At 34.0% G+C, this 26,235-nt stretch overlaps 2 protein-coding genes across 2 annotated transcripts; both read left to right on the top strand.

Annotated features, from left to right (window-relative positions):
* Positions 1–2,100: 2,100 nt before the first annotated feature.
* Positions 2,101–4,201, top strand: LOC106709407 (acyl-CoA Delta(11) desaturase). The gene is made up of 3 exons (XM_045684881.1): positions 2,101–2,293; positions 2,654–2,990; positions 3,691–4,201. The coding sequence occupies exons 1-3, from the start codon at positions 2,101–2,103 to the stop codon at positions 4,169–4,171; spliced, it is 1,011 nt and encodes a 336-aa protein (XP_045540837.1). The 3' UTR covers positions 4,172–4,201.
* A 4,629-nt stretch (positions 4,202–8,830) lies between these two features.
* LOC106709415 (acyl-CoA Delta(11) desaturase) lies at positions 8,831–10,578 on the top strand (the record flags this gene model as incomplete). Its single annotated transcript, XM_045684978.1, has 3 exons — positions 8,831–9,024; positions 9,404–9,740; positions 10,110–10,578. Coding segments are annotated over exons 1-3 (999 nt in total), but the record flags the coding sequence as incomplete, so codon positions are not given.
* Positions 10,579–26,235: the final 15,657 nt, after the last annotated feature.

Genomic DNA, 26,235 nt, shown 5'->3' with positions numbered 1-26,235 from the left:
TCAGACGAAACGCGGAATTGCTTCCACTTCATGCCTGTTTTCTGTGAGGTCGTGGTATTTTACTGAGCGAGGACAATTCGTGCACCCAACAAATATTGTTGTTGCGGGATGTACCACTGCTCTTGATAAAAAAGTGTGCAATGTAAAATTTAACCTTGTTTCAAATCGCATTAGGTTCAATTTTATTTGGGTTATATAATCTGCTCTACTCTCCGCCCCGGTCTGTGTACACGGATCCTTTTTTTGACTGCATCTTTGTTTGTGCGTAATTAGGATTTCTTGGTAGTCTATGTGCTATTAAGTGCAGTGGAAAGTTACGCTAAATTTCATTGAATCGACGAATAAATATCCTGTATATATCTATATATATAAAAGAAAGTCGTGTTAGTTACACCATTTATAACTCAAGAACGGCTGAATCGATTTGACTGAAAATTGGTGGGCAGGTAGCTTAGTACCAGGAAACGGACATAGGATAATTTTTTACCCCGTTTTCTATTTTTTATTCAACGCGGACGGAGTCGCGGGTAAAAGCTAGTATTATATAAAATTACTCCTTTCACAGAAAATAATGTTTTTTTGTGAATGACATTGACATCCTCAGGGTTTCGACTGTTGTAAAACTTGTTTGTTGTTTTCAATTTCAATAACAAGAAATAAAAATAACACATCTATCGTAGCAGTAATTATTATCCTTATAAAGGGTTTTCCAAACTACCTGACACCGTTTTTTTCCAAAATAAAACGAAAACTATTTGATATATATCAAAAACTTTAGACTTTGCTCATATGGCCACCGTGGGTACGTTTGCAGCGGTGGATTCTTTGGACCAAATTTTCCATGACTCGGCCACACATTTCGGCCTAAACGGCTGCTATTTCGCGTTCAAAGTTGGCTTTGAACTCTTCCAACGTCTTCGGCTTATTAGCACAGAACAATGTTTTGACGTATCCCCAAAGAAAAATCTAGAGGCGATAAATCGCACAAACAAGGCGGCTAATCGACTGGTTCATTACTTGAGATAACACGCTCATCAAACTTGTTCTTCAATAATTCTATTGTAACGTGTGCTGTGTGGCGCCGTCCTGTTGAAATCACAAGCCGTCCAAGTCCATATATTCCAATTCGGGCCAAAAATAATCTATAATCATGGCGCGATAATTTTTTTTTTTTGTAGTAAATTTTTAAGATTTGCAGACATTGTTCGTTCGTATATGATGAAAAGTTAATGTCTATTAAATTGTTTAAACTTTCGTGAGACATCATAATTAATTAATTAAGAAACGGCTTAACCGCGATGTGCGAGACGCGACGCGACCGCGAAGTCTTCGGATTAAACACTCGCCCTGAAGATGGACCCCCGATGGGTTCGAAACTAGTCGGTGCCGCCACCGGACGATCAAACGTGAGTTAAGCCGTTTCTTAATTAATTAGTTAATGTCTACTAAATAAACTAACAGTAACAGTTCTATGTTAAGTGAAAAGGTGCATTCACAAACTAAATTCTAAATTGTCAAGTCCCTATTGGAAAAACCCTTTATTAACGGCGGAATTCAATATTCGAACTCAAATCATTTTTTCTATCCGTGGTTTGGTGGTTTGATATTTCGTTTTTAACCACATATTTTTTTAATTTTTACTTCGGTCTTTTAATTTTACACTCATTTGCAAAAAAAACGGGTACTTGTTTTAACTAAACTGACTACCTAATTAGCTTTCGTTTTATTCTTTGACAAATTTAACTACGGTTTTATAGTTTTTTTTTTTCAATTCTAACAACAGACTTTTTCATTGTTAACATGATGAAGGTAAAAAAAACGGAATCTATACGATTAAATGAAATTTGAAGATCGTGATTCTAAAGAGTCGTTGGCTCAGGGGCTAAGCACTTGACTTGCAATCTTCAGGTCCTGGGTTCGAATCCCGTCATGTACCAATGTTTTTCGATTTTCGATTTACATGTATACACTTCACCATCGTTCTTACGGTGAAAGATGCATCGTGTTGTTTTCTTCTTTACTTCACTACCTTAAAGCTGTAGACATCAACTTGTAGCCCGTGTATCTAATCTCTTACATTTATTACTTTCAGTTACAAATATGACTCCGAATCCAAATAAAAGTTCTTTGGAGGAATTTCACCTACAAGCGAAGACATCTGTAGTGAGTGAAAAACCTGAAAAAGTTGAATTTGTATATGTGAATGTTTTTATATACGCTGCTTACCACCTTTTTGCTATATATGGATTGTATCTATCCTTTACGTCTGTTAAATGGCCTACTATTATATTGGGTAAGTAAGAGTAGGGAATTCTGCGTATAGGCTGATGAGTGTGCGTGCAGGAGGCTTAAATTTCAATTCTCTTCCCCTTCTCTCCCCTTTCTTAAGAGTATGAAAAGAGGAATTAACGGATTAGGAGATACTTAGGAAAGGAAAACATTATCTAGCTGTCCGTACCCTCACCTGATTAAATGTAGGCAAGGCATCTGATGGTAAAAAGATATTCCCTTTCCTATTCATCCACTCCTCTGTCAATTCTATCTCCCCTTCTCTTACTATAAAAGGGTGAGATGTGAAGGTGTAATATGTTGGCTAAATTGTGATTATTTTCAGATTTGTCGGAATACGACTTAATGCAATCTCTGTTCTCAGGTGTTATACTCTGGACCCTCTCAGTCCTCGGCACAACAATGGGCTCGCACAGACTATGGAGTCATAGAGCGTACAAGGCTAAATTACCTCTACAAATATTTTTAATGATCTGTACATCTATAGCTTGCCAGTTAACGAGTTACAATTGGGTTAGAGATCACAGAATGCATCACAAATATTCTGATACGAACGCCGACCCTCATAATGCTAAACGAGGGTTCTTCTTCTCTCATATGGGATGGCTGTTGATTAAAAAACATTCCGAAATAAAACGATTAGGGAATACAATTTATATGGACGATGTTCACAGTAATCCTGTACTTATGTTCCAAAAGAAGTAAGTAAACAAGAAAAAATATTGAACTTTCGTTTTACCGTCGATTTGTTTGCGAGTTTGTTTTTTCTCAAAAACAGCTACACCTTTTTGAATGCCGTCTACATTCTATAAAAAGGTTAACTTCAATTTAAACTACTAGTACTTATTTCGTCGTATTAGTGAGTGGGCAAAAAAGTTATGACATTTTTATAAGAGAGAATAAATTTAGTATGAGATTTTTAGTTTACACTCGATAAGGGGCTGCTTAAATGCAAATTTCTCAATGACGATACGATGGCGCATAGATTCGTTCTAGACCAGTGTTTCCCAAGGCGGGGCGTACGCTCCACTTGGGGACATTTAGATATAGAGGGGGGCAATTCGGAGATTTAAAAACTTAAGGCTACATCCTTACAATGATAGCCAGTGCTAAAAAGTACATAAAAACATTTTAGAGACAAAAATCCATTGCATTTAAACTATTTATATGTGTTATCGTGTTTAAAAATTTAAATGAAATTGATCTAGTCAGCCAAAAGTAGTATTTAATTATTTCTCTAAGATTGTAAATGTAGGCCTCGAGAGAAATTTATTTCTGAACAAAATTTATAAGGGGGCAATAGTCATGTTCATCCTGAAAAATGGGACATGGATCCAATCCTGGTTGGGAAACACTGTTCTAGACCCATAGGATTTTTATTAACGACATTATTTATTTCAGATATGCAATACCATTCATGGGATCTCTGTGTTTCATAATTCCGGTGTTAATTCCTATGTACTTCTGGAATGAAACCTTCGTTAACGCCTTTAATTTCAACATATTAAGATTCATTCTTGGCGTTCATTCCATTTGCTGTATAAACAGTTTTGCACATTTATGGGGAAGTAGACCTTATGATGAGAATATAATGCCGGTGGAAAACATGGGAGTATCTCTAGTTACATTAGGAGAGGGCTTCCATAATTACCATCACACATTCCCATGGGATTACAAAGCAGGAGAACTTGGGAATAACTGGCTGAACTTTAGTACATCGACTATCGACTTCTTCGCCAAGTTAGGATGGGCTTACGATCTTAAGACTGCGTCAGGTGAGGTAGTGGAAGCTAGGATTAAAAGAACTGGTGATGGAACTTATAAAAGAGAAGTCTTTAAAGAAAACGACAGAGGAAAGAAAGAAAAGAACATAGGACATTGAAGAATAAATTTTAATATCGTGATATCGACTGTGGGTTTTGATTTTTTTAAAAGAACTATTTGTTATCTAAAAATAAAAATAAACCTGACCTAGAACACTCACACCCTAGTGGTAGAAAAAGAATCAAATATGACCTCATTCGTCAAAATCAGTTCAGTCGTTTACGCTACAGGATGTTACAATGATATTGAAAAACGAACACATGAAAGTATACGAGAAAACATCCTGTATCAGTCGTTTAATACCTGTGGTTATATTTGATAGAATTTCCCCTGACTTTTGATGTTTTAATACTTAGCTGTACAAAAGCTAATAATAAAATTGTGTATTTAACTAAACATAAAAAGAAATGTTTTTAATTATAAGATACTAGCTTTTATCCGCGACTCCGTCCGCGCGGAATAAAAAATAGAAAACGGGGTAAAAATTATCCTATGTCCGTTTCCTGGTTCTAAGCTACCTTCCCACCAATTTTCAGTCAAATCGATTCAGCCGTTCTCGAGTTATAAATAGTGTAACTAACACAACTTTCTTTTATATATATAGATAATTATATGTTACTTAAATAAAACACACAGATTTTTTTCTAAAAAAAAAAATTCTTTCATTACCCGATTCTTTAAGATCAGAGATAAATCTTATCCATATTTCCATACATTTCAATATAAAACATATTGATTATTTTACTCAATATTAATATTAAGGGTTACAAGAAATTATGTGAAATTTAAATAAATAAAAATAATTTAAAAATGATTAGTTAAATACCTAATAAGTTTTTTGCCGCAATAAAACTACAGGCGCTATATTTTCATTTAAATTTCAGATCCGCACACTGAACTTTCGGCATGCATTACAATATCAATGTCAAAAGTCTCAATAAAATTATATCATTTCCTATAATTTCAACTAGCTATTGCACGTGACTTTATACGCGTGAAAAAAAACTAACTATAATTTTTGTGAAAATTAATTCAACTGTTTCCTCAGATAATCGAAGATCTTTTATAATGTAATTTGATTTCTTACCCTTTTTTGTATGAAATTGAAATTGTAATGTGCTATTTCTATAGAATAATACATTTAATTATCAGATTTAGCAAAAGGGACATGCTTCATTACTATACGAACTGACTACTTACGAGGTTGACAAGACGTTCATGTTTTACACGAGTACATAATTTTATTTTATGTGAGTTTGTTTGTATGTAAATTCCTTTTTTTATATCAAAAGGTGACAAACGAGCAAACGGCCACCTGAATTCGCCGAAATAGCGAGGCGACCGTTGCCCATAGACATCCGCAAATGCAGATGCATTGCCTACCTTTAATCAACGGAGAAGGGAACGCCCAGAAAGAGGATATTTACCCTTCCTATGCGTTTTCCTATTCCTAATAGGAAAAGGGTGGGAAGGGAAAGAGGATTAAAATTAGGCCTCCGGGACCACACTCATCAGACGAAACGCGGAATTGCTTCCACTTCACGCCTGTGTTCTGTGTGGTCGTGGTATTGCACCGGTCGACCCGGCCAATTCGTGCACCCAACAATTATTGTTGCTGTGGGATCTACCACCATTGTGACGGTTTAGATTTAGAGCATAAGCGCAGTCGTATTCAACAGTGGTAGAATCCACAACAAACGGTGAAATACCACTACCTCACAGAAGAGAGGCGTGAAGAGAACGTAATTGCTCGTACAATTTGATGAGTGTCGTGCAAAACGTCTGATTTCAGTCATTTTCTTTTCCACATACTTTCCCAATAAGGTTTAAATGGGAAGGGGAATTGGACTCGACGGAGGATGGAACATGTAGGAATATAATCTTTCTATACATCCCCATTTGTTTATTGTTAAGATATCTATAGGCCGCGATCGTTTGCCACAGTTTATTTTACTAGAAAAAACAATATTGACAAGTGAAATCTCATTCGATGTGTGATTCGTCTTTTTACCCTGAGCTGAGTGTTATTTGGGTTTTTCTTGATATTTAAAAGCAGGTACTAGTTATTCGAGTTTGTACAGACAGACAGTAAGATATAAATTTGTTTGTAATATTTAACATTGGAATTACCTATATATTGGTATATAAATGAATTGTACTTCTCAATTTATTTCATAATATTGGTCTCAAAGCGTTGTGAGGTCGTATGGTGAGTAATAATTTTTTTTTTTAACATTTATTAGCCTATGTCAATATGCAAATAAATTATTATTATTATTATGGAATTATGTAGTCTTTTAATTGTGAAAGAATTTTCAAAATCGCTTCAATTGTTTTTTAGTATATTTGATACAAATATTAACAATCCTTTACTATATAATCTTAATCTTACTAATATTATAAATGTGAATGTTTATATGGATGTATGTTTGTTAGAAGTTATCTCCAGAACGACTCAACAAATCTTGATGAAATTTGTAAGATGTAGAACATAGTCTGGAAGAAAACATAGGCTTCTAATTAACTTTATTTTTTTAATTCCGCGCGGACGGAGTCGCGGGCGATAGCTTGAAATTTATATGTGCCTCATACAGTTTTAAGGAATTATTTTGATAGGTTTAATTAGATTTTAAATTCAAAAAAAATTATTTATTAGTGTAATGTTTCGCCGAAATAGCGAGGCGACCGTTGCCCATAGACATCCGCAAATGCAGATGCGTTGCCTTGCTTTAATCAACTGAGAAGGGGACATTTCTCCTTCCTATGCGTCCCCTCCTCCGCTAAATGCACTTCTCCTTCTTATCCTTTCCTAATAAGAAAAGGGTGGGAAGGGAAAGAGGACTAAAATTAGGCCTCCGGTACCACACTCATTAGACGAAGCGCGGAATTGCTTCTACTTCACGCCTGTTTTCTGTGTGGTCGTAGTATTTCACCGGTCGACCCGACCAATTCGTGCACCCAACAAATATTGTTGCTGCGGGATTTACCACAAAATTTAACCTTGTTTCAAATCGCATTAGGTTCAATTTTATTTGAGATATATAATCTGCTCTACTCTCCGCCCCGATCTGTGTACACGAATCCTATTTTTGCCTGCATCTTTGTTTGTGCGTAATTAGGATAACTTAGTAGTCTATGTGCTATTAAGTGCAGTGGAAAGTTACGTTAAAATTCATTGAATCGACGAATAAACATCCTGTATATATATATTATATAAAATTACTCCTTTCACCGAAAATAATGTTTTGTTGTGAATGACATTGACATCCTCAGGGTTTCGACTGTTGTAAAACTTGTTTGTTGTTTTCAATTTCAATAACGAGCAATAAAAATGACACTTAGCAGTAATTATTATCCTTATATTAACTGCCGAAATCAATATTCGAACTTAAATAGTATATCGTTTTTAAACCACATATTTTTTTAATTTTTACTCCGGCCTTTTAATATTACACTCATTTGCAAAAAAAAACGGGTACCTGTTTTAACTAAACTGACTACCTTTTTTTTTATTCTTTGACAAATTTAACTGCGATTTTATAGTTTGTTTTTTCAATTGTAATAACAGACTTTTTCATTGTTAACATGATGAAGGTAAAAAAAACGGAATCTATACGGTTAAATGAAATTTGAAGATCGTGATTATAAAGCGTCATTGGCTCAGGGATTAAGCACTTGACTTGCAATCTTCAGGTCCAGGGTTCAAATCCCGCCATGTACCAATGTGTTTTTCGATTTTACATTAACATATGTACAGTCAAAACCGTTTATAGCGACATCGTTTAGAACAACATACCGGTTAAATTGACCAAAATCAAAGGTCCTGGCTGAATCTTATATACATATCTTTCCTATTAATACCTGTCACCGGTTGTTACAACTATCGGTTTTTACGACTCAATATGAGTAGTCCCTTCGATGTCGTTATAACAGATTTTGACTGTATACTTCACCAACGTTCTTACAGTGAAAGAAAACAACATGATGCATCGTGTTGTTTTCTTCTTGCTCTACATCTGTACCAAATTTCATCAAGATCAGCCGTTCCGGAGATACCTTCTTCGAAAAAAAGTAATGATATTGAATGTGGATGGCAATAAATGTACAGGAAGACTAAAGAAAGTATGGATGGATTGTGTGAAAGAGGATATGCGTAAGAAGGGGGTAAATTCAAATATAACGGCTGATAGAGATGTATGGAGGAGTACATACTGTGCCGACCCTACATAGGGATAAGGGCAGGTTGATGATGATGATGATGATGATGTTTTACATATGTTATGACATAACTAACAGCGATAGCATCTCCCCTCTCACCGGGCCAGATATTCTTATTTGAGTCTATATCCACCAAGAATATCTGACCCGGTGGATTAAGGCAGCATTTGGTGCAAATTGCAATCAGCAATAAAGTTTGAATAGCGCTATAGATTTATTTTGATTCGTGTAGGAATATTTGGTATGATGTCCTCAGACAAGGTCATGGTCTCATATTAATTAAGTACTTCTGTGACACTTGTGATAAAATTCAAGCAATTCTGTAATCAGTCGGTACTGACAGTTTCAATGTATAAAAAATATTAAAATAGATCTGACGTTCGCCATACACGGACCGCAGTTTGCAGTCCAATCTAAAAAATACTGCTTGACCTCGAAGCTGTAGACATCAACTTGTAGCCCGGGTATCTAACGTCTTACATTTATTACTTTCAGTTAAAATGACTCCGAATCCAAATAAAAGTTCTTTGGAGGAATTTCACCTACAAGCGAAGACATCTGTAGTGAGTGAAAAACCTGAAAAAGTTGAAATTGTATATGTGAATGTTTTTATATACGCTGCTTACCACCTTTTTGCTATATATGGATTATATCTATCCTTTACATCTGTTAAATGGCCTACTATTATATTAGGTAAGTAAGAGGAGGGAATTCTGCGTATAGGCTGATGAGTGTGTGTAGGAGACCTAAATTTTAATTCTCTTACCCTTCTTTACCCTTTCTTAAGAGTATGAAAAGAAGAATTAACGGATTAGGAGACGCTTAGGAAAGGAAAACATTATCTAGCTGTCCGTACCCTCACCCGATTAAATGTAGGCAAGGCATCTGATTTTGCAGATGTCTATGTTCAGCGGTGGAAAGATATTTCCTTTCCTATTCACCCACTCTTGTGTCCATTCTATCTCCCCTTCTCTTAATATAAAAGGGTGAGATATGAAGGTGTAATATGTTGGCTAAATTGTGATCTTTTCAGATTTGTCGGAATACGACTTAATGCAATCTCTGTTCTCAGGTGTTATACTCTGGACCCTCTCAGTCCTCGGCATAACAATGGGCTCGCACAGACTATGGAGTCACAGAGCGTACAAGGCTAAATTACCTCTACAAATATTGTTAATGATCTGTACATCTATAGCTTGCCATTTAACTAGTTACAATTGGATTAGAGATCACAGAATGCATCACAAATATTCTGATACGAACGCCGACCCTCATAATGCTAAACGAGGGTTCTTCTTCTCTCATATAGGATGGCTGTTTATTAAAAAACATTCAGAAATGAAACGATTAGGGAATACAATTTATATGGACGATGTTCGCAGTAATCCTGTACTGATGTTCCAAAAGAAGTAAGTAAACAAGAAAAAATATTGAATTTTACTTTTATCGTCGATTTATTTGTGAGTTTTTGCGCGCTAACCTTAAAAACAGCTATACCTTTTTAAATGTCGTCTACATTCTATATAAAGGTTAACTTCAATTTAAACTGCTAGTACTTATTTCATCGTAATTAGTGAGTGAACATAAAAATATGAAATTAAAAATATAGAGAGATAAAGAGGGAGAGAAACAAATAGAGAGAATAAAATTAGTATGAGATTTTTAGTTTACGCCCGATAGGGGCAAAAGCAAATTTCTCGATGACGATACGATGACGCATGTCACAAATATTAGTGCTGGACCCATAGGACTTCTATTAATGACATTATTTATTTCAGATATGCAATACCATTCATGGGATCTCTGTGCTTCATAATTCCGGTGTTAATTCCTATGTACTTCTGGAATGAAACCTTCGTTAACGCTTTTAATTTCAACATACTAAGATTTATTCTTGGCGTTCATGCCATTTGCTCAGTAAACAGTTTTGCACATTTATGGGGAAGTAGACCTTATGATGAGAGTATAATGCCGGTGGAAAACATGGCAGTATCTTTAGTTGCCTTAGGAGAGGGCTTCCATAATTACCATCACACATTCCCATGGGATTACAAAGCAGGAGAACTTGGGAATAACTGGTTGAACTTTAGTACATCGGCGATCGACTTCTTCGCCAAGTTAGGATGGGCTTACGATCTTAAGACTGCTTCAGGTCAGGTAGTGGAAGCTAGGATTAAAAGAACTGGTGATGGAACTTATAAAAGAGAAGTCTTTAAAGAAAACGACAGAGGAAAAAAAGAAAAGAACAAAGGACAATAAAGAATAAATTTTTATATCGTGATATCGACTGTGGGTTTTGATTATTGTTTTTTAAAAGAACTGTTTGTTACCTAAAAAAAAAAGAAAATCTGACTAGCTATACCCTATAAACTTACAACTAGTAATAGTAATAAACAAATAAATAATTGTCAATTCCCGAACATATCAATGTCTATGGTATGTGTACATCAGAATATATAATTCCTACATTAATAAATCATTTAGCTTCTGGAATTAAAAATAACATAAACTACAAAAACTTTAAAAAATCATACTTAAACATCTTAATACCTGAGCGTTATAAAATTATTACCCTATGTGCACCCTGTATATGACGGTGTGAGCGATCTCACTTTATTGCTGTTAAAAAAAATCTAAACACACCTTCTGTTACATTTCATAGTACCAAAGTCTGGACAAACCCACGATGGGTTTATAGACACTTTTATGGTAACTTTGTATTTTTTACCCTGTTTAATATATAAAAAATGACATCTCATTCGTCCAAAATCAGTTCAGTCGTTTACGCTACAGGATGTTACAATTATATTAAAAAATTAGCATATGAAAACATATGTACGCAATAAAAACATTCTGAGTCAGTCAGGGTAAAACCCGTTGTTAATATTTGATAGAATTTCATATGGATTTTGATGTATTTAATAGCTACGCAAAGGCTAATAAAAATATTGTGTTTTTGATCAAATATAACATGATATGTTTTAGTCATAAAATATATTTATGTTACTTAAATAAAACAAAGTATTTTTTTATCAAATATTGTTTTTATTAACCAATTCTTAAAGATCAGAGTTAAATATTTCAAATGTTGTATTTTCAAAACATATGATATAAAAAATATTGATTATTTTACGTATTATTAATATAAAAAGCGTATTATAACAAGTTATGCGAGATTGAAATAAATAAAAATAACAAGAAAAATTTGATAAATAACTAATAAGTTTTTTTGCGGCAAAAAAACTACAGGCGCTAACATTTTAATTTTAATTTCAATTACCTACTCTTAATATTCAGCATGCGTTGAGCCAAAAGTCTCCATTATAAAAATAACATATTTTTTTTCTTTTTTTACTTTTTTAAAAAACTGAGTGTTATTTTTTAAATGATTAAAAACATTTCGGTTTATAAGCAGACATACTGTGGATTTCTGAGATCTAAATCTCCGTTTAAAACATATTGTTATCACTGTTTTGTCAAAGATAATGACACGATATGTTTTATATACAGATATTCAGGTCTCAGAAACCAACGATAAATCAAAGATTACATTTGTAACTTGACTTATTGTTCTTTTATGGGTGAAACCAAACGGAATGGCCTATTTCTATAGAATAAGACGCTTCATTACCAGATATAGAAACAGGGACATACTTAACAACGATACGAACCCTAGAGTTCGCAGAATGACAAGATGGTAATGTTTATTGCGCGTATGTAAGTTTGTTTGTAGGTTTGTATGTATCCTAAACGCAGTCATCTTCAACAGTAGTAGAGCCCACAACAAATGTTTTAAAAAGAAGAAGATTATCGAAGAAGAAGTTAATCTTACTAATATTATAAATGCGAATGTTTATAATGATGGATGGATGGATGATTAAGGTATCTCCGGAACGACTCTAATTATCTTGATGAAAATTGTCATAGATGTAGAACATAGTCTGGAAAATCACATAGGCTTATTACGTTTATTATTAATTCCTCGCGGATGGAGTCGCGGGCGACACCTAGTAATATATAATTTTGTAACTACATTGGTATAGAAGTGAATTAAACGTTTCAACTAATTTCATAATATTTAAATTGTTTAAACTTTCGTGAGACATCATAATTAATTAATTAAGAAACGTGAGTTAAGCCGTTTCTTAATTAATTATTCATAATATTTATCTCAAAGCGTTGTGAAGTCGTCTGGTGAGTAATAATTATATTTTTAAACATCTAATACCAATATTGAATTATCATCATCATCATCAGGTCAGTATACATCACCACTGAGGTGCTCGGAGTCTACCCTAAGTAAGGTGTGACTAGGTCATAGTCAACTATAGCCAAGTGCGGGTTGACTTCACACATATCATTGAATTTCTTCTCAGATATTAGCAGGTTGTATCACCATGTTTTCCTTTAGTGTTAGACAGTTGGGTAATGTACATATGTAAATCTAAAATTACATTGGTACATGACGGAATGCGAACTCTGGACCTGCAGATTGCAGCCCCTGAGCCACCGACGCACTTACGTAACTATTTATCACTAGATATATTTTTTATCCCGAACGTACGAAGTCGCGGTCAACTGTTAGTATTATATATTTTATGAATTAAATATAACACCAGTGTGAGTTGACTTCACACATATCATTGAATTTCTTCTCAGATATCAGCAGGTTTTATCACGATGTTTTTCTTCAACGTAAGAACGTCGGATAAATGTACATATGTAAATCGAAAAACACATTGGTAAATGGCAGGATTCGAACCCAGGTGATCGAACCAATAGATAACAAGTCAAGTGCTTAACCCCTGAGCAACCGGCGTTCTTAATCGACAAGTAAACATCTTGCATTATATAAAAAATTACTCCTTTCACCGAAAATTATGTTTTGTAACAAATGACATTGACATCCTTTGAGTTTCGACTGTTGTGAAACTTGTTTGTTGTTTTTAATTTCAACAACAAGTAAATAAACACATAAAGTAAATTCCATAGAAATCATAGAAGTAATTCTTGTACTTATAATAATGGCCGAATTCAATATTTGAACTCAAATCATTTTTCCTATCCGTGGTATATCTTATCTTCTATATATATATAAGAAAGTCGTGTTAGTTACACTATTTATAACTCAAGAACGGCTGAATCGATTTGACTGAAAATTGGTGGGCAGGTAGCTTAGAACCAGGAAACGGACATTGGAACTATTTTATCTTGTGTGCATTTTTTTTATTCCGCCCGGATGGAGTCGCGGGGGAAAAGCTAGTCTATATATATAAAAGAAAGTCGTGTTAGTTACACTATTTATAACTCAAGAACGGCTGAATCGATTTGACTGAAAATTGGTGGGCAGGTAGCTTAGAACCAGGAAACGGACATTGGAACTATTTTATCTTGTGTGCATTTTTTTTATTCCGCCCGGATGGAGTCGCGGGGGAAAAGCTAGTCTATATATATAAAATAAAGTCGTGTTAGTTACACTATTTATAACTCAAGAACGGCTGAATCGATTTGACTGAAAATTGGTGGGCAGGTAGCTTAGAACAAGGAAACGGACATAGGATAATTTTTACCCCGTTTTCTATTTTTTTTTATTTCGCGCGGACGGAGTCGCGGATAAAAGCTAGTATATATATAAATAAAGTCATTTTAGTTACACTTTTTACAACTCAAGATCGGTCGAACTTATTTGACTGAAAATTGGTGGGCTGGTAGCTTAGAACCAGGAAACAGACATAGGATAATTTTTCGCCGTTTTCTATTTTTTATTCCGCGCGGACGGAGTCGCGGGTAAAAGCTAGTTTTTTATATTGAAAAATTTAGAGCTTGACCACGATCCTACCCGATGAAGTGATGATGTGGTCTACAGATGGTACGCGCTAGCTTTGTAAATTCCTATTCACTCTACTCATGAAGACCCACACATCGTACTTGGACGGAAAAACTGAAGCCGGCAATCTACGCAATTCCATCAGACGGTATATAAAAAAACTTGAGAGGTGTCATGGTACACCCGGATGGAACGAAGTTCCTTTCGATTAATTAGTGAAAGAACCAATGTTTATTCTATGAATAAAAAACTTAAGTCTTCACAAGAAGTACATTTTATTTCTATGAATTTTCGTTATATATTGTCACGTCGTTGCCATGGTGAAGTAGCGCTCATTCGTCGTTAACATACTTACTATAGCAAAAAGTGTCGTGACAACTTTTCGTAAGAATTTTTTCCGTCTAGCCCCCTTTCACAACGCGCGATAAGGAACTTCGTTCCAAAAACTGCCCTAACATCACTTTTGGAATTAAGTAATTTCCTTTGGTATAAATAACGAATTTAACTTTGTCTTTACTTCGAAAACTTTGGTAATAATTCATCTGTGGAAATCCTCAACAGACTGGTGTCAATCAATCAAGCTCACAAATCGTTAAATGTTACAAAAAATCCTCCAAACCTTAATAATATTACCAAGGAATTCGATTGCCGTGAAACTTTGTATTACGTATTGTTGTCTCTCTTGTTGCTACAGATAGTAGAAAAAAAAGTTTACGTGCCAGTGACCTAATTTCAGACCTCATTCCTTTACCCTCCTTTCTTAATAAGAAAAGGGAAGTGAATTTAGAGGAAGAATGAATGCATAAAAAGTGAAAATATCCTCTTTCAATACATTCCTTCTTTTTATCTGCAATTGTGGATGTCTATGGGCAGCAGTCGCTTCGCTATTTCGGCGAATTCAGATGGTCGTTTGTTCGATTGCCATCTTTTGATATAAAAAGTGATGTTTGATATTTGATCGACCAAACATTTAAAAAAGCGCCTGCCAATATGTTACTTGCAAAGTTTCATGATTGAAACTGAAATTAACAAAAAAAACATAATTTTATCATAAAATAACCTATATTTCTTTAATTTAATTAACTCTCCAAACGTAGATAACACAATTATTCTTTCCTTAATCTTACTAATATTATAAATGCGAATGTTTGGATGTTTGTTTGTTTGAAGGTATCTCCAAAACGGCTGCACGAATCTCGTTGAAATTAGGCTTAAATGTAGAGCATAGTCTGGAAGAACACATAGGCTACTAAATAAATTTTGTCTTCTAATTCCGCGCAGACGGAGTCGCGGCCGACAGCTAGATGTATATAATAACAACACTACAGTCTGATGCTTTTAACATAAAGTTGTTCTACACGTTCTTGATTAAACGACAACAATCATTTTAAAGTCAAAACATACTGAACAGTCTCTAAACAAACGTTATCTAGATATTTTGTTTAATTATAATTCATATTTTCTTAGAGTAACTTAGAACTATATTTATACAAAGACTTGTATAAATATAGTTAACTAGACAGTTAGACGCCTACAAATTTTGAATAGTCATTATAATGTCAATTTCTCTCTATCGTAGTTAATAAGACGTCACTTAGAGCTCCCCTTAGTGTTATTTCTTATTCTATTAACTGTAACCAATCGACGAATTAATTTTTATATTTTTTTAAAAATAGCAAATCGTTTTTTTAACAGTTTTATGTAACTTACTCTATTTATTCGGGTTAATTCTAGTAATTCAAATTACAACCACTTTATTTCTGATATTTTACGGTAAAAAAAAAGTTTATCCTTTATTATTTTAACGAATTTATTTTACTGTTTATTTTATATTTAACTAGCTTTTACCGGCGACTCCGTCCGCGCGGAAAAAAAATAGAAAACGGGGTAAAAATTATCCTATGTCCGTTTCCTGGTTCTAAGCTACCTGCTCACCAATTTTCAGTCAAATTGATTCAGCCGTTCTTGAGTTATAAATAGTGTAACTAACACGACTTTCTTTTATATATATAGATATAGATAGATGTAGATAACATTTAATATTTACAAAGCAAAATTTAAACATTTTGCAAATTGAATACTTCAAAGACTTTACATGTGAAAATTCTTACTTATGTATTTAACTTAATCCCTGACAGCCTAAGCAAAGCCAAACTACCCGGTTTTCACTGTCGAATAACTTGTACAAAACTTGTCACTTCTTTTTTATAACAAAATATGTTTCTACACATATATTTTTGCAGTGGGAACACCTGGCAATATGCACATTTTAGTATTGTTAACATCTGTATTGATAAGCCTATTGTAAAAAACGCACTGCTAACGAAGGTTTAAAGAAAACCTAGTCAGGTTATAAATTGACTGACTTAGTAATCGATACCAAATCTATCTTATTTCTTATACGGGTTATTTATTTTGCAACTCCGTTCGCGCGGAATTAAAAAAAAAAACTTAATTAGTAGCCTATGTATTCTTACAGAATATGTTCTACATCTATACCAATTTTCATCCAGATCCATGAAGTTCCGGAGATACCTTCAAACATCCATCCATCTAAACATTTGCATTTATAATATTAGTAAGATAAGACGCAAATATAAATAATGCCCGCTGCACACGCAATGTTTTAACTGAGCAGTAAAACTGTTAAAACTGGATGTATGTAGCGAGCTTTAGTAACCTTCTAACGAACTTGTCGTGACTTTCAAAGACTAACGTCAAAAATCTAACAATAATATTATTATACTAGATGTCGGCCGTGTCTTTGTCCGCGCGGAATTAAAAAGAAACTTAATAAGTAGCCTATGTGTTCTTTTAGGTTATGTTCTACATATGTACCAAACTTCATCGAGATCCATTGAGCCGTTCATCTATCCATTCATCTAAATTTTTCTAAACTTTCGCATTACATTAGTAAGATTATCATCATCAGCTCACTATACATCCCCACTATCAAGGCTCGGAGTGTACCCTAAGTTAGATATGACTAGGTCATAGTCAACTATAGTCAAGTGCGAGTTGACTTCACACATATCATTGAATTTCTTCTCAGATATGTGCAGCATCAAGATGTTTTCCTTCACCGTATGAACGTCGGATAAATGTACATATGAAAATCGAAAACATATTGGTACATGGCGGGATACAAATCCAGGACCTGCAGATTACAAGTCAAGTGCTTAACCCCTGAGCCACCGACGCTCAAAAATATCATAGTTATAGTGATCAAGATTATCAAAGTGCAAAGAAAAAAGTAAAAAAAAAAATAATTTTTTACATTCTTGTTACACAACTCCACTCCGTCATTAAAGAATCCTACCAAAGTTTCATTAAACCTTATCATTTTTAATTTCCTAAAAGATTTTTATCATTAAAATTCCAACATAATTAAAACAATAATAATAATATAAAAATTAAGAATACTATGAAAAATAAGTATCAAAATATTGTATAAAAAACAGTTAAAAATAAAGATTTTTTAAAACTACAATTCATATTAAAATTATATGCAAATTTTTATTGTTTTTATTTATATAATTTTTTAATCTGATTTATTATGTATTAACTATTATTATAAATTAACTTATTAATAAATACTTACCTTAAATCCGTATTAGAATAACAATCACTAAATAACAAAAGCACTTTACAATTGATTTTGTTTAACGCGATGTTTTTTACTGAGCGGATATGATACGTCTTTACCGCACGACGACCGACGATCGACTGACGAAGTAGGGATGGAACGGGGTTATAACTACTATGGGTTGTAGGTATTTAGTTATACATCAGGGTGGATGTCGCTGTAAGACTAAAAACATCGTCAAATTTAATTCTAACCAGACAGAACTGATTTATATTTTTGAGATAATCCAATCACTGTGTCAATCGTAGCGAACATATTTCTTTCATTATAAGGAAAAGAATCTAACTTATTATTTCTCCAAATAAAGTAAAAATGTCCTTTAGACCAGAAATAGAGGTAAAAAGCAAGTAAAATACCAATGAAGACATTAACAAATTGACTTTGAAATTGTCGAAAGATGATGTTAAAAATGACCAATTTATATTAAGATTTAAATTCACCTGATAACTCTTGTGAGATTATAAACTTTCCAAGTTCATAATATAACGGTGACATACACAAGTGGGGTAGAAGTAACAGAATTTATCCCTGAGTTATTCAAAGTGTGGAAACAACGTATGTGCTACGAAGCGTCTACGGCCTCTACGGCGTAGACCGTAGACATGTGGTTTTCATAATTAGGCTGGTTTGGTTTATTTCTAAACATGTCACAGTTTTTTAAATGGTCACTAAGGGCAGTTATAAATTCATTTAATGTAATATTTACTTAAACATTCTCATGTTACTTATATTTTTACCCAATCGAAAGTAAAATTTTTTTCGCCCGTTTGTTTACATATTTTTTAATTTTTTTTTTATATCATAAGGTGGCAAACTAGCGACCGGCCACCTGAGTTGGCCAAAATGCCTACCGCTGACTATACACATCCGCAATTTCAGATGCGTTGTCTACCTCTAATCGACTGAGGAGGGGACACTCAAAAAGAGAATATTTCACCTTCAAATGCGCCCTCTTTTCTGTCAAATCTACTTCCCCTTCCCATGCTTTCCTTAAAAGAAAAGAAAGGGGAACGTGGACTAAAATTAGGCTTCCGGGACCACACTCATCAGACTGTACTCGGAGTTACTTCCACTTGACGTCTGTCTTCTGTGTGGTATTTCACCGGTCGATCCGGGACATTCGTGCACCCAACAAATATTGTTGCAAAATCTACCAGTGTTAAAATTTAAAATATATATATTTTAAAAAGCTATGTATAGAGGCCCTTAAATCTTATCATTAAATTACATAACCTCATACTCTATTACTTCACAAAAGCACAAAGCAAATTGAATCAAAACAGTCTTCGTTGATGATAATTACATACAGTAGTGATGTAAAACAAACGTTGTTTCGTTAATCTTACTAATATTATAAATGCGAATGTTTAGATGGATGTTTGTTTGAAGGTATCTTCAGAACAGCTTAACGGATCTTGATGAAATTTGACACAGATGTAGAACATAGTCTGGTAGAACACATAGGCTACTTATTAATTTTTTTTAATCCTCGCGGACGGAATCGCGGGTGACAGCTATGTGCGAAAGGTTGTTTTTAAATTAAACAATGTTTTAATTTAGTGTTTTGCAATAATTCATTTTTATTGCATACTAGTTGTCGCCCGCGATTACGTCCGCTCGGAATAAATAGCCTATGTGTTCTACCAGACTATGTTCTACATCTGTGCCAAATTTCATTAAGATCCTTTGAGTTATTCTGGAGATAACTTCAAACAAACATCTATACATCCATCCAAACATTCGCATTTATAATATTAGTAAGATTATTGATAATTGTTGTTAATTAAAGCGGTTAAGAAATGTTTTATTTACCGAGTTAGTTGTTAAAGGCACAAATAAAATAGAAGTTAAAAGAGTGTTTTATCATTTTCATTGTTAGATTCATAAGTCTTACCGAAGGTTTCTGAGATAAAAATCTCCGTTAAAAATACATTATCTCTTTTGACAAAAGGGATGACGATATGTTTACAGTGTTTTTGGTTTTAGAAACCCACGGTTAGTAAACATAAATGAGGTTAATAATGACATTTAACTACTTCCTGAGCACTTACATTACCCTGCTTTGGCCAAGCAATATTCAGTAATACATTGACTTAGTAATTCGTTATTAAAAAAATGTCCCATATCTTTATAGGACTGTGTAAAAAATATTGAATTACCAACGATAATAATAACTACATATTTAAGATCTTATATTTATGTACTAATAACCATGTATAATATAACAGTTATTATAACAGTTATAACGAAACTGCTATACAATTCGCGTTACTAGTTACACGAGTTGGACCCACTTCTCAGCTGTCAACAATAATAATGTTAGAGTGTAAAACTTCCAGCAGATACAAGTTACCTTATACATTAGAATAATACTCGCCTTAACATATATATGTTACGGTCAAAATGATTAAATCTGGCATTAAGAAATGTTACTATCGAATTTAGTAAAAAAAATTATAAATTCATTATGTATTTTGACCAATCATTGTTAAAGAATAAAGTACAATTTTTAAGTGATAATTTTATTAAATTTACAAATTTAATTTCTATGTCTATTATCTCACACCTAAACCATGTAGGTTTTTGTACTGCTGACAAACCAAAAAAGTATTTTTGTTCTAAATTTTTTGTAAAAAAACTAGCTCCGGTGTAACCGCACCTTAACGTACGCTTTATCGTATCAAGGCACGTGAAAGCTCTGTCATCATTTACTCTGTGGTTACGCCCACTTTAAAAGCATATTCATTAGACGCTACAAACTTACACTGCACACTTTGACCTTATATAGTGATTTATCTTAAACGGTCGTCACTGATCAATAATTAATTTAGTCGATTTATAATCTTACTAACTACAAATAACTAAGGGCCTTACCGTAAAAAAGCTTAAACAGTGTTTCAAATACATTTTAACTTAAACATACGTCAAACATTTTATCACGTGACTAGATTTTTGACAAATCATGTTTATTTATAACATTATACATAGACTTGTGAAATGTTTTCGTAAGAAACGGGATTCTTACCACGATTAGGCTGTCGCCGAATCAAAAGAAGTAGACCGATACGGCTATCTTTAACATTTTTTACACTACCGCACAACACCAGTCAACCCGTGAACATGGCGCATGCAACTGTGCCGAAATATCGGGAGCTCAAACAGCCTAATCGTGGTAACAATCCCGTTTCTTACGAACAGTATATTAGTAAAAACCACGAAAGTTTATAGTTATATATTGTGAAATGTGTACTACTACTGACTTGTGAAGTACTAATACAGAAAGTATTGTTGTGATATATATTTATGGTGAAACATATCACCTATAAGTCAATAAATATCAAACAGCAGCGGACAAAGGGTTAAAATACGTGTTTAACTAAACAGCACCTAACAGCATTTTGTTGGTGGAATCCAGTAAATATAGAGGAATAAACTTTATAAAAAAACCCGATTGTCTGATGCACTAAAAGTTGAATTAGCGCCATCTATTGGTTGCGTTTCTTATTTTAAAATAAAATCGAAAACACAGGAAATAAGATTTACCAATAAAAAAAAGTTGTGACAAATGAGATTTTAACTAGTTTTTCACATTTTTTTTTGTAATTACGTATCTCACTTCTACTATATATTTTTGTGTCAATGTAATATACCTTATGTCACTACGGGGAAGCGAGCAACAACACTTTGTTACCGTGGGTTTCTGAGACTATAATCTCCGTTTCAAACATAATATTATCTCTGTTTTAATTACAAGTATTTAGTTATAAGAAATAAACATGGATTTAATTTAAATATTATTAAAACATCATAAAAACTAAAATATGTCATTAAAAGGTGTCCCTTTAGGCAAGGTTCCGAAGATACTGGCAGCGTTCCCCCTTTGAATGGCTAGACTAATTCTTTGTCCGAGGTAGCTGCCAGTTCTTCGGTCTCCTGTGATGTCGACTAACCTTTTTGCTGTTTCCTTAAAAAGCCTTCTAGCGCTAGGACCCCACGGACCATTTTCTCGGAAATTCTCTGTTTTATATCAAAGATATGTACATGAATGACGATATGTTTTACACAAACATTTTGGTCTCAGAAACCCACGTTGAGTAATATTTTGGTACGGAGTCAGCTAGTATTGTAACAATTTAGATGACAGTATTGTTATTATACATGTTACGCCAGTGAAAACTCAAGATAGAAATCTATTCGAAAATAAATTCTTTTCGTATCAGTGTAACGATACCTTTATTCAAAGGTCAATTATAAGGATGTTTCTTCACTAGGTAGGTTATTTTATATATATTTTTATATCGTAAGGTGGCAAGCGAGCAAACGGCCACCTGGATTCGCCGAAATAGCGAAGCGACCGTTGCCCATAGACATCCGCAAATGCAGATACGTTGCCTACCTTCAATCAACGGAGAAGGGGATGCAGAGAAAGAGGATATTTCTTCTTCCTATGCGTCCCCTCTTCCATCAAATCCACTTCCCCTTCCTATCCTTTCCTAACAAGAAGAGTGTGGGCAGGGAAAGAGGACTAAAATTAGGCCTCCGGTACCACACTCATCAGACGAAACGCAGAATTGTTTCCACTTGACGTCTGTCTTCTGTATGGTTGTGGTATTTCACTGAACGAGGCCAATTCGTGCACCCAACAAATATTGTTGTTCCGGGATCCACTATTAAAGTTAGAATTCATCTTATATATGACTTTGTGCTGTTGGCGCGGAATTAAAAAAAAATTAATAAGTAGCCTATGTATTCTTCCAGACCATGTTCTACATCATTGCCAAATTTAATCAAGATCCGTTGAGCTGTTCTGTAGATACCTTTTTACAAACATCTATCTAATAATCTAAGCTTTTACATTTATAATATTAGTAAGATTACCCACCAGCCATAATTTTGCTGCATAGAAAATGACAACAAACTCTAGTGTGTTAGCACCTTTATTTATAAGAAAACTCGTGGACACACTAGCGCCAGCGGTCACAACAGCCAAGCGCCTTTGTCTTAAACTGCAAAGAACAACTAAAACATGCCTCGCCCCAAGCGAATATATATTCTTACAACAGCTGTAGTGTTTTTTTAAAAACAAAAAGTTTGAAACTAAAATCTTTATGCTATTTAAATTTTATAGTTTTCTATATTCAATATTAGCTCTTGTCGGCTATTTCGCAAACCTTTTTTTTAATATCTTGTAATTGGGACATTGACTTGATTTAGCATTTAGACAATTTTATTTTCATGTAGTTATATAAAACTAGCTGTCGCCCGCGACTCCGTCCGCGCGCATTTAAAAAAAAGAACTATATGGGGGGGGGGGGGGGGGGGGTTATGAAAATAGATGTTGGCCGATTCTCAGACCTACTGAATATGCTCACAAAATTTCATGAGAATCGGTCAAGCCGTTTCGGAGGAGTACGGGAACGAAAACTGTGACACGAGAATTTTATATATTAGATTATTTTATACTAGCTTTTGCCCGCAACTCCGTCTTTCCATCCAACTTCCACTTCCTATGCATCTTTATCTTACAAGAAAAAGAAGGAAAGGAAAAGAGAACTAAAATTAGGCCTCCGCACGCACACTCTTCAAACAAGACTTGGAAATGCGTTTATGCGGAATGCCAATTTATGCAACTGATGTTGTGCTGGTACCACTGTTCAATTTTGCGTTTTACGTTTCAGCGAAACAGTAAAAATTTTCTTATGTTATTTGGATTAAGTGCATAACAGGTTAAGAGATGCATATTAACAGATGTTTGTTGCGTTATTACTCTCAGATTAAGGCTTCCACGGGGATCGAAGCAACGATGCGTTGGAGCGTTGAATGATCAAAGCCTCTGTTACAGCCTGAAAACGCCACGAGTGAGTTTGAACCCCCTTTGACGTGTAAGGATGAATGCTTACTTAATATACTGTATAAATAAGAGCACTGAGTGGAAATATAGGTATAGTACTAGAATACTCTGATGAGAGGCGCTGTTATCGCGGTTAGTACTTTTTTTTAAATAAGGTGGCAAACGAGCAACAGCCACCTGGATTCGCCGAAATAGCGAGGCGACCGCTGCCCATAGACATTCGCAATTTCAGATGCGTTGCCTACTCTCAATGACGAAGGAGACGCACAAAAAGAGAATATTTAACCTTCCTATGCATCTCCTCCTCCATCAAATCCACCTCCCCTTCCCATCCTTTCCTTATCAGAAAAGGGGTGGGAAGGGAAATAGGACTAAAATTAGGCCTCTGGCACCACACTCATCAGACGAAACGCGGAATTACTTCCACTTGACGTCTGTCTTCTGTAAGGTCGTGGTATTTCACTGAGCGAGGACAATTCGTGCAACTGATGTTGTTGTTGCTGGCGTCTACCACTGTGATTTTTTTTTTTTTACCTTAAGTAATTTTTGGCAAATTTTATCGGTCTCTTTATGAATACTTTCTCACAAACATTCATGCTACGCCTCGTAATAAGCTTATTGCACTATAAACTACTTAGGCATAGAAAATTACACATCTTACTAATATTATAAATGCTGATGTTTGGATGGATGGATGTTTGTTTGAAGGTATCTCCAGAACGGCTGTATGGATCTCGCTGAAATTTGGCATAGATATTGAACATAGTCTGGAAAAACATAGGATTTTTTATTTCCACGCGAACGGAGTCGCGGGTGACAGCTAGTAGGTCTAGAAATAAAAGTCTAAAAATGACATATAAGGCTAATAAATAGCCTACATTGTTACAAACATTCTGTCGCATTTTTTTTTAAACAGAAGGTCGATAATGAGCCATCGTAATTTCATTTACCCACCTTTCATTACCTTTCATTTACCCACTGGGTCGAATAAATTTATCAGACTATAGCCTAGTAAAATAGTCGCTTAAATATAAGTTAGTTTCTTAGAAAAGTGATACTAAGCAAAAACAAACTATCAGCCCCCCCCCCCCATTATAAACCTATAGGGGTTAAAAAGATATAGTATACTTGCTTAAAAATTACGTCGACAAAGCGTATATTTTTTTAGTGTAAAAAAAACATGTCATTTAAAAATAATCGTAGGTAATGTAAGCAAAAATAATATAGTCGCGTTGTCCTTTGTGAGATAAAAGGCACTCGAGCGAAAGAACGATCAAAGAGTTCTGAAGCTTGTCTATGCTCGATTGACGGTGTAAGCCGATTAGTCTATGGTCATCCCTGACCAATGATCAGGCGCGCTCGCCGCGTTCTTTATTTAAAATTATGACGTTAAAACGCTCAGTTGAGTTACGCCCTTCATCCGAGTACGACGTCTTTTGATCATGCGACTGGAATTTTTCGCTCTAAAAAATATAGTTGTTTATACAAAAATATACGCGCTGGTGGCTAATGAGGGTTGAATTCCGACCTATTTGTTTTTTGGGACACTGTTTTTCTAGACGACCACACAGATATTTTACATGAAATGAACAAAGGAAATAGGGAAAAGGTTATTATGACCAATGTTTTTTTTTTTTTGCTTTTAACAATTGCTTTTACTTAGTATTTGATCGGCTATCCTAAACGCTCGTCTTTTTATGGAGCGTATTTGTGGTAGGTAGTTTGAATGCAAAAATCCCCGCTTCGCCTCCCCTACTATAAAACATATACGCGGATATACCTTGTCGTCGGATAAAAAAATGAAACTCAATATAAATAGACAATTTTATAATTTAATGTCATACAATATTTAGTACCATAGCAGATATTTAAATTACAGTTATTAACAACATTAAATAATTGAATAAAATGGAAATTTGAAATTATATTTACGTATGTCACTAGCCAACAATTTCGTTTGTTGTCTATGAATTTATTTTGAAATGTTCCAGTATTTAAAATAATATTACAAACACGTACGTTTTTAATATGCATGTTTAGAGCCTTATAAATATAAAATAGTATATATAGGTTTGTATATCGAATTGAGGTCGACTACAAACAGTCACAAATGGGCATAGTGTATTTTTTATTGAATAGAAAGAAATGTTAGAAGTGACCTATGATTATAATATCAAATGTTGTCATCAAAAATATAATAGACAAAAAAGGTTCAACCTCGAAATAGGTTTTATAATAAAAATTATAAAAATAAAAAAAGAGAAATACGTGATCTTTTATCTATATATAAAAATAAATTGTTTGACTGCTATTGATTTTAATTTTAAAATTAAACATTAAAAAAATAGTTGTTAGTCATAAATAAATTGTTATTACATTTAATTAAATAAACAAGTATATTAAATGTTGATTATAATCTCACAAGACATCAACTGACATCGTTTTTGAAGTTTTTTAGTTTCTCTGTTTTATAAAATGAAACTGAAAAACTACTGGACTAATTGCAAAAATGAATTTGCCTTTAGAAAACTATTAGCACCATGTAACATAGACTTGATTAATAAATACCACGAGAAATCG

This window comes from Papilio machaon, chromosome 28 (assembly GCF_912999745.1).
Source record: "Papilio machaon chromosome 28, ilPapMach1.1, whole genome shotgun sequence".
NCBI classification, from domain to species: Eukaryota; Metazoa; Arthropoda; class Insecta; order Lepidoptera; family Papilionidae; genus Papilio; species Papilio machaon.
The sequence above is the reverse complement of the archived record's forward strand: the minus strand, read 5'-3'. Positions and strand labels throughout refer to the sequence as shown.